The sequence below is a fragment of the Rhinolophus sinicus genome, linkage group LG04, assembly GCF_036562045.2.
Source record: "Rhinolophus sinicus isolate RSC01 linkage group LG04, ASM3656204v1, whole genome shotgun sequence".
Classification (NCBI taxonomy): domain Eukaryota; kingdom Metazoa; phylum Chordata; class Mammalia; order Chiroptera; family Rhinolophidae; genus Rhinolophus; species Rhinolophus sinicus.
The window spans coordinates 188255438-188268228 of NC_133754.1; the positions used below are offsets into that span (position 1 = coordinate 188255438).

Genomic DNA, 12791 nt, shown 5'->3' on the forward strand with positions numbered 1-12791 from the left:
TATTGCATTTTTTAATCTTGTTTTAAAATGTCTTGGCTTTCATTTCTAGTATGGTAACTATTAATATTGATAACTATAATAAGTAAAAGCTCTTCTCAGTAATTTTTAAGGTGTAAAGGGGTCCCAGGAGCAAAATGTTTGAGAATTGCTGAACTGAAATCACCTGTGGTTTTCTTCTGCCCACGAAAAGGGTTTCACTCTCCATAGTTAAGATTCGCGTTCTGTTGTCATAACTGGTGGTGGTGTCACTGTTGGTGTCGCCTCTCGTGCAGATAGCGACATGTCCAATGGGCTTCTTTCCCACATTGCAGGCCTGTGTCAGCGGCACCCTTTGCTGTCCATCCTACTACGAGCTACGACACAGACGCTGGCTCTGGCGACAGCATCAGCCTGGCCCGCTCCATCAGCAAGGACAGTTTGGCATCCAACATCATTACGCTGACCCCACAGAACCAGCCGCACCCCGCAACCCCAAAGGCGCCTGGAAAAAGCCTCCTGAACAATGTCGACATTGAGGATGAGGATGAAGAGCTCGTGGCCATCGTTAGAATGGATGGGGCTCCCCACGGCGGTGACCTGGGCTTGACAGGTGCCAGGTCTCCCCAGAGGCTGGCAGACACCTTAGAAAGTAAGCCCGACAGTTTCTTCTTAGAGCCGTTGATGCCGGCTGTCCTCCGGCCGGCCAAAGAGAAGCAGACGGTTACCAAGGAGGACGAGTACGGAGAAGGGCGGCCGAGGACCTGCACGTCCAGGAGGCCCGGCGAGAGCCACCTGCCTCTGGGGCGGCGGAAGGCGCCCGGCAGCCACATCAGCCGCGACTTGAATAGGACTTTTACCCCGATCTGCTCAGAGCCCGCTGTGGGCCTGGCCCCCGCATCCACTGAGGCCGGGGAAGCCCGCAGCAGTGCTTTTGATCCGCTGTCTCAGGGACAGTCTGCTGACGGCTTCTTTCTTCATGTGGCCGGAGTGGACGAGGACTCGGAGGGCAGGCTCTGCGTTGGCCGTGAGAGAAGCCCCCGCGCCCATGACCCAGAGCCATGGACGGTCCTGAGGCAGGACTCCGACTCGGACATCGCTGACTTAGACGAAGCGGGGCCCGAGTTAATCGGCGAGGACCACGCCGTGCCGACCGCCAAGTATGCCGGCGAGGAGGAGTCGGCCAAGCTGCAGGAGGACATGCAGGTGAGGGAGCACGAGGACAAGGACGACGCCAGCGGCCGCTCCAGCCCTTGCCTGAGCACGGTCTCTCAGGTCAGCAGCGTCTCCGTGGCCAGTGGGAGCGTGAAGATGACCAGCTTCGCAGAGAGGAAGCTGCAGAGGCTCAACAGCTGTGAGACCAAGTCCAGCACGAGCAGCTCCCAGAAGACCACGCCCGATGCCTCAGAGAGCTGCCCGCCCCCACTGACCACGTGGAAGCAGAAGCGAGAGCAGAGCCCTGGGCCACAGGGCCGCGACCACGCCAGCCTGCTGGCTTCTGAGCTGGTCCGGCTGCACATGCAGCTGGAGGAGAAGCGGAGGGCCATCGAGGCACAGAAGAAGGAGATGGAGGCGCTGTCCGCGCGGCAGCGGCTCCGGCTGGGGAAGGCGGCCTTCCTGCATGTGGTCAAGAAGGGCAAGGCGGAGGCGGCGCCCCAGCCTCTGAAGCCGGGGCTCGCGGCCAGGGAAGGTCCCCAGCACAACGGCGAGGCCTTCGGGGGCAGCGCGTCCAGAACAGAGGAGTTTCTGCTCAAGGAGCAGCAGCCAGATGTTAGCGAGTGTCAAGATGGGGACCGAGAAAGCCTGGTTTTCCTTCAGCAGCACAGAACCCGAGACACTGCACTGCACGGGCTGGAGAAGAGCAGAGCGCTTTCTGCCGCCCTTCTGGGGGATGCGGGCGAGGTGGCCGACGTGGGCGAGTGCGACCTTTCCATCGAGAAGCTGAATGAGACCATCAGCACGCTGCAGCAGGCCATCCTGAAGATTTCCCAGCAGCAGGAGCAGCTGCTCCTGAAGTCCCCGGCAGTGCCAGCTCCGGGCTCCAGAAACAACTGCCAGGACCAGAAGGTCAAGGCGGGCATCCACTTCGTGGAGCCGCTGTCTCCGCCTGGGGTGCCAGGCCCCCGCAGACCTCCCCGTCTCGGTCAGGGGCGCAGCTCCCGCCCGGGAAGGCCGGCTGAGCTGAAGGTTGCAAAAGACAGGCAGCAGGGTTCGTCCCGAAGCAAGACCCCGACCCCCAGTGTGGAGGCCCTGCCCCATGTACGGCCTTTCCCGCCGAGGACGCCCTCCGACCCCGGCTGGGACGCAGACCCCACCAGTGACCCTCACGAGAAGTGCTTCTTCGACACTTACCGCCTGCACGATGAGAACAACCAGCGGGCGTTGGTTCTATCATCTTCCAAAGACACCAACGTTTTGTCGGAACAGATGAGCTTCAGAGAAGTTCTGGAGAGCAGTGTGAAGGAGGCGGGGCTCAGCGCCCCCGGGGGTGTGGTCGTGGGAAAGGAGGACGTCCTCGGGGACGGGCCCCCCAGGAACAAGGCCAGCCTCATTGAGGTGGACCTGTCGGACCTGAAGGCCCCCGACGAGGACGGACAGACAGAGGGCCACGAGAGCACGGTGGACCTTGGCGGTGAGGGTGACCAGAAGCCGGGGGTCGGCTTCTTCTTCAAGGTAAATAGCTGGGAGTGTGGTGGCAAGTGGTGGCCAGGTGGTCACTTCGTCCTGGTGGTGAGGGTGTTAGCAGAGCCTGGCTGCAACCGCTGTCTCTGTCAGGACAGCCCCAGGCGAGTGTGGCTGTGGGTGGGCCCTGGACCGCCAGCTCCCAGTAGCTTCGTGGCTCATGAAGTGCTGGTTTTCTTTTGATGATTTGCTAATCATTTTAAAATGTGAAGACAGTCTTAGTTTACAGGCTCCACAGAAACGGGTGCTGGGCCCAAAGTGTGCTGAGCCTGCTCCAGAGTCTGGATGGCTGCAGAAACACTGAGAAACGTTTCTGATTCTGATGGTGCCTCACTTGTCCTTCTTCTTAGGGAAAAAAGGAAAATGAGCTGTGAGCACTTCTTTTCTGTTCTAGTAGTGTCGCCTTTCCTCCTGGCAGTTACGAAGGTGGTGCCGTAACTACAGTCATCTCGTTTATCTTAGCAAGACGGCTTGCTTTATGTGGCGGCAGTGCCTTTCAGACATGAACAGATGAGCCCATGGGTGTTGGCCCACCTGTGGCAGCACGTTCAGTTTTTGAGGCAAGCTGAACCCAGTGCAGACCTTTGCAAAGCTGACAGGCTTTATGACGCTTTCTCAGCAGTGTGGTGTCTTCTGTGTGTTTGTAGCATCATGAAGATATGCTTATTCATCAATTAAAATGAGTAAGGAAGCCTTTGCACTGAAACTTCCTAAGCCTGTATTAGATACGGCTGCTGGGCGAAAGGAGAGCCTGGGAGATCTGAGGGCTGTGTCCGGTAATGTTCAGCCATGTCTGTTCTGCAGGATGAGCAGAAGGCGGAAGACGAGCTTGCCAAGAAGCGGGCGGCCTTCCTCTTGAAGCAGCAGCGCAAGGCCGAGGAGGCTCGTGTACGGAAGCAGCAGCTGGAGGCGGAAGTGGAGCTCAAGAGAGACGAGGCCCGGTGGGTGCCCGGGGTCCCGCCGCTGCCTGCCCCAGGACCATGTCTGTCACGCCCCCTCCCCTCCGTCCTGCTTGGGCTTACGTACTTCCTGGAGTCCCCTCCCTGAATCCCCACCCCAACCCCGGGAGCCGGATGCGTTTATCCTGGTGTCATGTGCCGCGCACGGGAAGTGTGCAGAGAGGTGTGGTTCTGACATGGGGCAGTGATGCGGGGCCCCCAGTTCCCTGGCGTGTCCCTCTGACCGGGACGGTCCTGACGTATTCGCCCCTCAGCCGGAAAGCCGAAGAAGATCGGATCCGGAAGGAGGAGGAGAAGGCGCGGCGAGAGCTGATCAAGCAGGAGTACTTACGACGGAAGCAGCAACAGATCTTAGAGGAGCAGGGCCTGGCTAACCCTAAATCGAAGCCGAGAAAGCCGCGGCCCAAGTCGGTCCACCGGGAAGAGCCGCGGGGCGACGCGGGCACCAAGTGCTCCTCAACGCGTGAGCAGGCCCAGGGGTGTGGGCACCGGCCCTGGTCCCCTCACCCGGGTGACACTGTGATGCGAGGACGTGCGGGTGGCTTCCCCGGGTGCCTGGTCCCGAACACAGACACATACATGTCTGACGAGAGCGTTTCTTATCTCCGGCAGCGGATAACCTGAGCCGGGCCCAGTCGGGCTCCAGCCTGTCCTTGGCCTCCGCGGCGACGACCGAGCCCGAGAGCGTCCATTCGGGGGGCACGCCTTCCCAGCGGTAAGGAGGCGGCGCCACGTTCGTGGCAGACAATGTAGGGAGGTGGTGCTGGAGCTTGAATTGGTAATGTCTCCGGTTTGGAACCGTTGCAGTCATTACACAGGGACTCTGAGATGCCCGGGCCGCCAGTGGGCACGTGCACAAATGCTCGTCACCCTCTCCCCTGCCTCCTCAGCCCACGCCGGCAATTGCATTTTTACACTGAGGTGGGAGCATCGTGTGTTTTGTTCTTAAATGCTTCAGTGTGTATCTCCTATGGATGACGACGTAACCAGCGTTGTCAAACAGCACCTTGATCGGATCCAGTCCTCGTCCAGTTGTCACCTGTTGTCCCAGCGAGTCCCTGAGAGCCGTGCTTCCGCACTTGAGGGTCCTGGTCAGGCCTGTGTGTCCCCCATCGCTGCCTCGGAGCAGTTCCTCAGCCCGTCTTTGTCGTTCTTGACCTTGACACTTTGGGCATGTGCAGGCCAGTCGTTTGTTGACTGCCCCTCAGTGGGGGTCGCCCACGAGTAGGGTCCGGCTGCGGTTGGGCTGGGAACAGCCCAGAGGGAAGTGTGTGTCCCGTGTCCTCGGGTTGCTTAAGGCCGGCTTCTTCCACGGGCACTGAATGAGTCCCTGAACGAGTCCCATTAGAGCGAGTGACTCGGGGGGAGATGCTGGGACCTTGTCGGTACCGCTGGGCTTTTGCTCAGTGCCCTCCTCACCCTGCGCATCCCCCTCACTTCCTCTTCTGGCATCAGGGGCCCCTCCCCCACCTGTCCTTTATTATGTGTGTGCATCCATGGCCGCAGCCAGTGTCCTGGTGGCTTCTTATTGCCTGGGCTTCGTGAAGGATGCCTCTCAGGGACTCTGGGTGCTGGCTGGACTTTGGTCCTGGCGGTCGGCTACCTGAGCTGGGTTCCAGCTCCAGCCCTGCCTGCCTCCCTTTCATGGGGCGCTATGTTCAGCTGCGCCACCAGGGGGCCTCTGCCGTGTTCAGTGCAGACTGCTCTGCAGGGACGCAGCTCAGGCCTGCCAGGAATTGGAGTGTCAGTGAGGCCTGGGGTTTTGCACTCGGCCCACCGTGTCGCCTCCCCTCTTCCCAGGGTCTTGTCCCTTGTTTGGCCCAAACATCATCTTCCAGCTTCCCCAGCCAGTTCCTGGACAGAGGCTGCATGAAGGCGAACCTCCTCTGATAGGGGTGGCCCCTCCGGTCTGGCCGCCTCCGTCACTCTAGTGCCTCAAGTGCTGGACTTTTGTATTAGCCCAGCGTTATGATTGCGTTCGTATGGTTGCATTCATGGGTAGCAGAGCGACGTGCGCTCGTCCGCCGTGGTGGAGCCCCTGCCACTGCTGATGGTCCTTGCACTGGGGTGCAGGCTGGCCCAGGTCAGGCTGGAATTCCACAAGCCAGTGCACAGTTGTGGGGGAGAGGACGTGTGCACGTGCCTGTCCCTGCTCACCCGTGTCCCTTTCTTTCAGCAGAGTTGAGTCACTGGAAGCCTTGCCCGTATTAAGCCGCAACCCCAGCAGAAGCACGGACAGAGATTGGGACACGGCGTCCGCAGCGTCCTCCCTCGCCTCGGTGGCTGAGTACACAGGTGACAACCTCATTCTCCGTAGTGGTCCCAGGCGCACATCTGGTCGGGGTGGGCACTGCTTGGCCCTCCAGCTGCCTTGGTAGCAGGTGACGCATCTACGTCTGCACAACTCCATGGCTGGAGCGTGTCCTGGGCGCTTTGGAACCTTGGACATTAAAAATGATTAATTCCTGGTTTTCTTTTGCCTTCCTTATAACCAACAAACTGAAATTAGAAAGGGGATACTTTGTTAATGACTTTAGTCTTTTTAAAATTTATTCAAAGTTTATAACTCAGAATTCTTTCAGATAACGTTTGAAGTGGCTTTTCCCGTTTTCATACAATCATAAACATCCCGAAGCAGCCTGCCCATTGCTTGGTTGTGAGACATTGTTGGGTTTTTTTGTGTGTGTGCCTTGAATCTTGACCTTGCAAATCTTGGCCTGGTTTTCATAGGTCCCAAGCTGTTTAAGGAGCCCAGCAGCAAATCCAACAAACCAATCATTCATAACGCGATATCCCACTGCTGTCTGGCTGGAAAAGTGAACGAACCTCACAAGAACTCAATATTGGAGGCAAGTATCAAGTTTTACTGCTCAGTTTTTGTGTAGAATGCAAGGTGTTTATGCACTAGGGTTCTTTGTGAAGGAAAACACCCTCGGTGCGCACACCTGGGGCTCATCCCTGCTCGGTAGCAGTTCGTACACGTGTAAGAACAGGTGCTCGGGCCTGAGGGACCGCACGACGTCACTGGCGCCGGAGGACAAGCAGGAGTTGGTTAGACGGACGACACTGGACGGAGCTGGGAGCCTGGGGCAGTCCCTCCAGTGAGAAGCCCTCTTGGTCCAGGGTGGGGGACCCGAGGGGATGTGGTGGGGAATGGAAAACGGGTGTCATTTTTGTCAAAGTGGAGGAAACCAGTCAACTTAGTTTGGTAGCTGAGGACTGTGGTTTCAGGTGGAGAGCGGGAGGGAGGGCGGTGTTGTAAGGACGGCCTCGCTGTGTCGGGGGAGGCAGGAGCCGGTGAGGGTGGTTCTAGGGATGGAGGGGATCAGTGGACAACTGGAAACTCTGGGGGTAAAGTGCTTGTCGTGACTGCCACGTCCCTGAGGGCAGCACTGTTCTTCACATCAGCAAGAACACTGTCGGGCCCTGGGCCTTTGTAGAAAGATCTGGAAGGCAGTTGGAAATAGAGGTTCAAGGTTAGGACTTGCTGCCCTTAAGCGGACTGAAGCTCAATCTTGGGTGGGCGACGAGGTTCCCACCATGCGGGAGGCAGGGACTCCTCTTCGGTTAGTGTTGTCGCGCTGGTCTAGGTGGGGAGGGGCGGGGAGCAGCCCTAAGGACTGGGTCGGGGGCTGGCGTGCTGGGCTGTGGGGCGGCCCCGGTAGAGGGGTCACAGGCCAGACAGGAATGGTTTCCAGCTTGGGCCACGGTCCATCGCTCAGCTCTTGATGTCGTAGCGCGAAAACCACCACAAATGGAGCGTGGACAAACAGGCATGGCTCGGTCCCCATGACACAGTGTTCATGGAACGGGGGCCCCGGGGCAGCTGCAGGGTCATAGCGGGTCAGGGTGGCTCTTACTAGAAAATGATGTCTGATCAGAGACCTGGAGGGAGGGAGGGAGGGCTATACAGGTTTGAGGAATAAGGCTCCGGAGCTCCTGGGAACCCAAGGGCTGCAGTGGGAGCTGGGATCGGACGCCTCGGGCAGCAGAGGGGCTCCAGCTCTGCTCTGAGTCAGACGGCGAACGCAGCTGTGGGCAGAGGGGTCTGAGCCGACCCGCCTCCGGAGCAAGAATGGACGTGAGGAGAGCGAGGGTGGAAGTGGGCTGCGCCGGGTAAGGAGCGGCAGAGGCGGGGCCGAGGGACGGGTGGGGGAGCACATCAGGCGCGCTGCTGTTTGCATCTATTTCTGTTCGTGTCTGATCACAGTTTTTATGGAGTTGGAATCAGTATCACGTACATAACGTCTTAATCTTTTAAAATATGTATTTGATTATTTAAAGTAACGAACCCATTATTTGCTGACAAAAACAATACGTTTGTGAAAAATAACTATTTTTAACACAAAAATAGTGAGAAGAGTGGCGTTTTCGTTTTACACGTCTTTCTAATGCCCAGCTTTGGAGCGGTCAGCGGGGTCCTTACTGCTTCCTCATCCCGTCTGGTACGAGACCACTTGTCTCATAGCCTCTGGGAAGCTCCCTGAACGCTAAGAGGGCCGTGAAGAGGCAGGTGGCATCTCAGCTTTGATCCTGGAGACCCCTGAGCAGGTCTCAGGACCCCCTGGACCATATTTTGAGAACTGCTGGGGTAGAGAGTTAAACTAGATATTGTCAAGCATGATGTGGGCGTATTTTTAAAAGTTACCACCACAAAAAATTCAGAGTTCAGAGGTGAGATGCAGACACTACCCATAGGCGTGCTGGCTTCAGGTTCCTTTTGGGGGCACACCACTCACTCCTGTGCCCTAAAGTCCCACGTTTGGGGTGTACGACTCTGGGGCTGAGTCTGTTTGCAGTCGGCACAGCCATCACCACTGTCAAATTCCAGCACATTCCATCTCCCAAAACCGATTACCACGCCCCACACTCCTGCCCCAGCCCCAGGTCCAGGAATCCGCTGCCCGTCTCCGGACCAGCCTCCTCTGGACACGTCACATGAAGGGGTCTGTTCTGTGCATCATGTTTTCGAGTCTCATCCATGTAGCACGTGCCGGTGTTTGTTCCTTTTTATGGTTGAATAAGAGCGCACTGTGTGGGTGGAGCACGTTTCCTTTAGCCACTCGTCCGCTGATACACGTTGGGGTCGTTGCCATTTTTTGGCCACTGTGAACAGGGCTGCTGTGGACATTCCTGGTGGCTCACTCTCGGCATCGCCGAGTCCATGGTAACTAAAGTGTAACATTATCAGCAGCTGTGCCATCTCCCACTCCCCGCGGTGCCAGGCCTTCAGTCTCTCCACAGCCTTGCCAGCGTCACTGTCTGTCTGTCTGTCTGATTGTCGCCCTCCTCACTGGTTGGATGTGCATTTCCCTGATGGCCAGTGCTGGTGGCACCTCCTCACGCGGCTTTCCACCTAATGTGAGAAGCCTTGTTTCCCTTGCATTCCTGCTGCTTAGGTTAAAAAACACCTCGGTGGCGTCCGGTGCTCCTCTGAGTGGATAATCTTAGTGTCAGGAAGGAAGGGAGCTGTTGCTGGCTATCAGTGAGCTTCTGGGGCTCGCTGGCCATCGAACTGTGGAGCGCCGCAGGTGGGGGCCGTGGGAGCCTCTCTGAAGCCCTCCTGTCTCTTCTTTACTCCCTCGATGCAGGAGCTGGAGAAGTGTGACGCCAACCACTACATCATCCTGTTCCGTGATGCCGGCTGCCAGTTCAGGGCGCTTTACTGCTACTATCCCGACACGGAGGAAATCTACAAACTAACTGGCACAGGGCCCAAGAGCATCACCAAGAAAATGATCGACAAACTGTACAAATACAGCTCGGACCGAAAACAGTTCAACCTGATCCCAGCCAAAACCATGTCCGTCAGTGTGGACGCGCTCACGATTCACAGCCACCTCTGGCAGCCCAAGCGGCCCGCGGTGCCAAAGAAGACGCAGACCCGGAAGTGAGGCGCGTGGGCCCGCGGCGTGCACTCCCAGGCCTCGCAGACAGGCTTCTCCCGGCAGAAGAGACCCCCAGCTCCCAGCGCGCGGGGATGCCGGGGACAGCGAGGATGGAGGGCCGGGAACCGTGCGCGGTGCGGCCACAGGGCTCCCGGACCGGGGGTGTGTGGAGCCGGATTCCTTTTACTTGAAGTTCTTCAGCAAAATTGGAAGTGACGTACTTTGCTTTCTGGTCTCGCCCCACCCCCTTTGCACATGACCCGGGCCCTCACCTTGGCGGCTGTGGCCTCGTGAGGTTATAGGACTGAGACGGGCTCTTGGGTCAGGGTGTCTGAATGTCTTCAGGAAAGGAATTCATATTGAGGAAACTTTTCCATTTGGGAAATTGTATATTTATTGATTGATTGTGTCTACTGCCAACGTTTATATCCCGCTCTGAGGTTTCTGAAAACAGTTCGTGTTCTTTGCTGCTCAGAAAAAGTTTACTGAAAACACCAGTCCCCTAGAAGCACTGAAATCTGCACAGTTGTCTGCTAGAATAACGTGTACAGCACGGCGATGGCTCTTGCGGGCACGCTCGTGAGGACGGCAAATGGTACCCTCAGCTGGTGTTTGCTAACTGAAGATAGGCAAGGTAGCACGTTGCAGCCCTCGCTCGTTAGTCGGGGTAGTACTCTAATGATTTGTTCACTTTAATAAAGACAGATTTTGGTGAAGTAGAATATTTTTCACTCTGAGCATGTTTCTCTTAAAGGTGATGCACGTGAGCTGACAGTTCTTCTAGCATTTTTATTGTCGCGATTCCTGCTTCCGGCACAGCACGGCCTGGAGGAGTGCGGTCCTTGGTCCACACTGGGCACTTTGTTTTGCTGCTGACTTAAACCGACATTTGCCGTTTTCTCGGAGCTCCGAGTAAGTGGGATGGCCTCAGGCTCCCCCCTAGGCCTAGCAGTCTGCACGCTTCTCCAGAGCAGCCGTTGGGGGGGTAGGGTGGTCAGGCGGTCCATTGCAGCCACCTGGGCGCGTGGCCTGACCCTCCCCCAGCCTTCACGTGGCGCTGCAGCTCTGCTGACACCTGCTTGACAGCCAGCAGCTCCTACTGCCGGAAGATTCTGGAGTCACTCGTATTAGTTTTGCACATATTTTCTTGGGAGTGTTACTTGAATCTATCTCGAACTGCAGTAAACACAAAAGCTCGGTAGAGAGGAAGTCAGACAACTACAACTATCCCATAATTTTAGATAGATGAGGAGGGCGGAAACATGGTACGAAACATAGAAACACTAGACTGAATCGTAGGTCTTGTCCTGTCCTCCGAGCAGAAAGTTTGTTGCAATTGTGTATATACACGTGTCAACCGGGGCTTTGCCCTGTACGCGTGATGGAAGGTGGTGTGGTTCTAACGTCCCAGTGAGCTCTCCTTACCATGCTGTTCACGTGTGCTTTATTTCTCACTGTATGTTTGATATTATATGGTATTTATTTTAAGAAAACACTCCACTGTAATAAAGTAATTAACTAATTGCTTTTTGCTAAGCACGTGTGCGAGGTTGTCATGGCTCAGTTTGTTGCTCAGCGTGCCCAGCTTCTTGCTCTAGAGGAGTTGCACATTGTTTTTAGTTAATTTACTAGGAAATCACCTTCTTCTGCCTTCTGGAGCAGTGAGGCTTTCCAGCCTCTTCCTGTAGGAAGCCAAAATGGGTGACAGCTTCCCTGTCACAACAGTCCTGCTGAAGTGAGTGCAGCCCGGTGGTTTCTAAAGAGGATTCAGGGGTACCTCTGGCACAGTGCCGGCAAATGGCATTCCTGCCAGACTCATGGAGTTGTCAACATACGGAGCATCCTGAAATTGCTCGTTAACACGTGACAGTTTCCCTGGTACGCCAGCCAGCAAACAGTGACACAGCAGCTGCCACTTCGAGCAGCTGTCCCAAGTCTCTAGGCCGGTGCTGCTGGACTGGCTGCCAGACGCCTCCCGGTCCTTTGTGCGTCGATCGGCACAGTGACCTTTTCCATTTCATATGAAAAGTTTCGGACAAGGCTTCCCTTTGGGGAGGAGAGTTCAGTCCTTTCTGGCTTGGATGTGGTCCCGCCTTGTTATTGTTTGTAGACCTGAGCTGTGAAGCACCTGAAATCTTTGTGTCATGTTGTAAGTGTCTCAGGAGGGCGCAGTCGTGTGTCCTTGACTGCCTCTCCGAATTACTGAAGACAGGCTGCCCTTGTCTAGCCATACATAGAATTTCACTTTGTGAAGAAAGTGCTTGTGTGGTGAAGGTTCTGTGAGTCCTTGCTGCTCACAGGATTCTGGGAGCCCCAGGGGGTTGGTATCTAAGGTAAGTGAAACTTAAGAGTGCTCGAGTCCTGTTGTTTCACAAATATATGTGCAGGTGCATTTATCTCATCCCCACACGCACGTGTGCAGGAGCGTGCACACACAGGGATGTGTCTGTACACACATGCCGAAGTGACTGCCCTCGCCGTGGCCCCGACCCAAGGTTGTCAGCGTGTTCCTACAGAGCAGTCTCTCATCAGGTCTTGGGACCGAAGCTTTACTCTTCTCCCAGGCAAAACTTAAAAGCAGAATAATTGTCAAGCTACTTCAAGATTAGATTTTTATTGCTTGAAACTGTAGTTATTTGCAGCGCGGGGTGGGAGAGGGTGGGAGAGGGGAGTACCTGAAGTAAGATTTGCTGGTAAAATTAACTTGGATAACCTTTTATAATTGATGCTGATTATTCTGTGAGGCAGCGTTTGACTTTTCAGAAGTGGTTCCTTCAGGTGCATTTCCAGCCGTTTCTCTCAGTTGTGTGGTGGGAGGACCGGCTGTATCAGCATCACCTGGGAAGCAGGTACCCAGGGTTCCATCTCTCAGGCCAGGCTTTTTCTTTTAATTTTAATTGAAGAGTATTGGGGAACAGTGTGTTTTTCCAGGACCCATCAGCTCCATGTCAAGTCGTGTCAATCTAGTTGTGGAGGGCGCAGCTCACAGGCCCATGTGGGAATCGAACCGGCGACCTTGGTGTTATGAGCACCGTGCTCTAACCATTGAGCAAACTGGCCACACACTGGTGGCTCAGCTAGGCCAGGCTTTTTCTTAGAGGAGCCCAGAGAGGGCCTCCTGTGGTCCGAGCCCTACAGGGGCTGCGTCCTGAACAGCACCCTGGGGGCTCCCTAAAGGGGCTGTCGGCTCCTCTCACGGTCCCCACTCGCAGTCATTGATGACATTTGAAGGCCCAGGTGTGACATTGTGTGAGATCTCAGGGTGGAACTTGCCTTAGTGGAAACC

At 56.1% G+C, this 12791-nt stretch overlaps 1 protein-coding gene across 6 annotated transcripts in view; it reads left to right on the plus strand.

The window, feature by feature from the left end:
• Positions 1-11048, plus strand: part of CAMSAP1 (calmodulin regulated spectrin associated protein 1) — a 58178-nt gene extending 47130 nt beyond the window's left edge. For 3 of the 6 annotated variants that reach the window (XM_074331375.1, XM_074331371.1, XM_074331373.1), the window contains 7 exons: positions 312-2649; positions 3463-3599; positions 3872-4080; positions 4230-4332; positions 5794-5912; positions 6348-6466; positions 9209-11048. In XM_074331375.1, the coding sequence (XP_074187476.1) occupies positions 312-2649; positions 3463-3599; positions 3872-4080; positions 4230-4332; positions 5794-5912; positions 6348-6466; positions 9209-9511 (3328 nt within the window). In that variant the 3' untranslated portion in view covers positions 9512-11048. The remainder of the gene's footprint in view (positions 1-311; positions 2650-3462; positions 3600-3871; positions 4081-4229; positions 4333-5793; positions 5913-6347; positions 6467-9208) is intronic. The other 3 variants (XM_074331370.1, XM_074331372.1, XM_074331374.1) reach the window with 1 other exon arrangement.
• The last annotated feature ends 1743 nt before the right edge of the window (positions 11049-12791 follow it).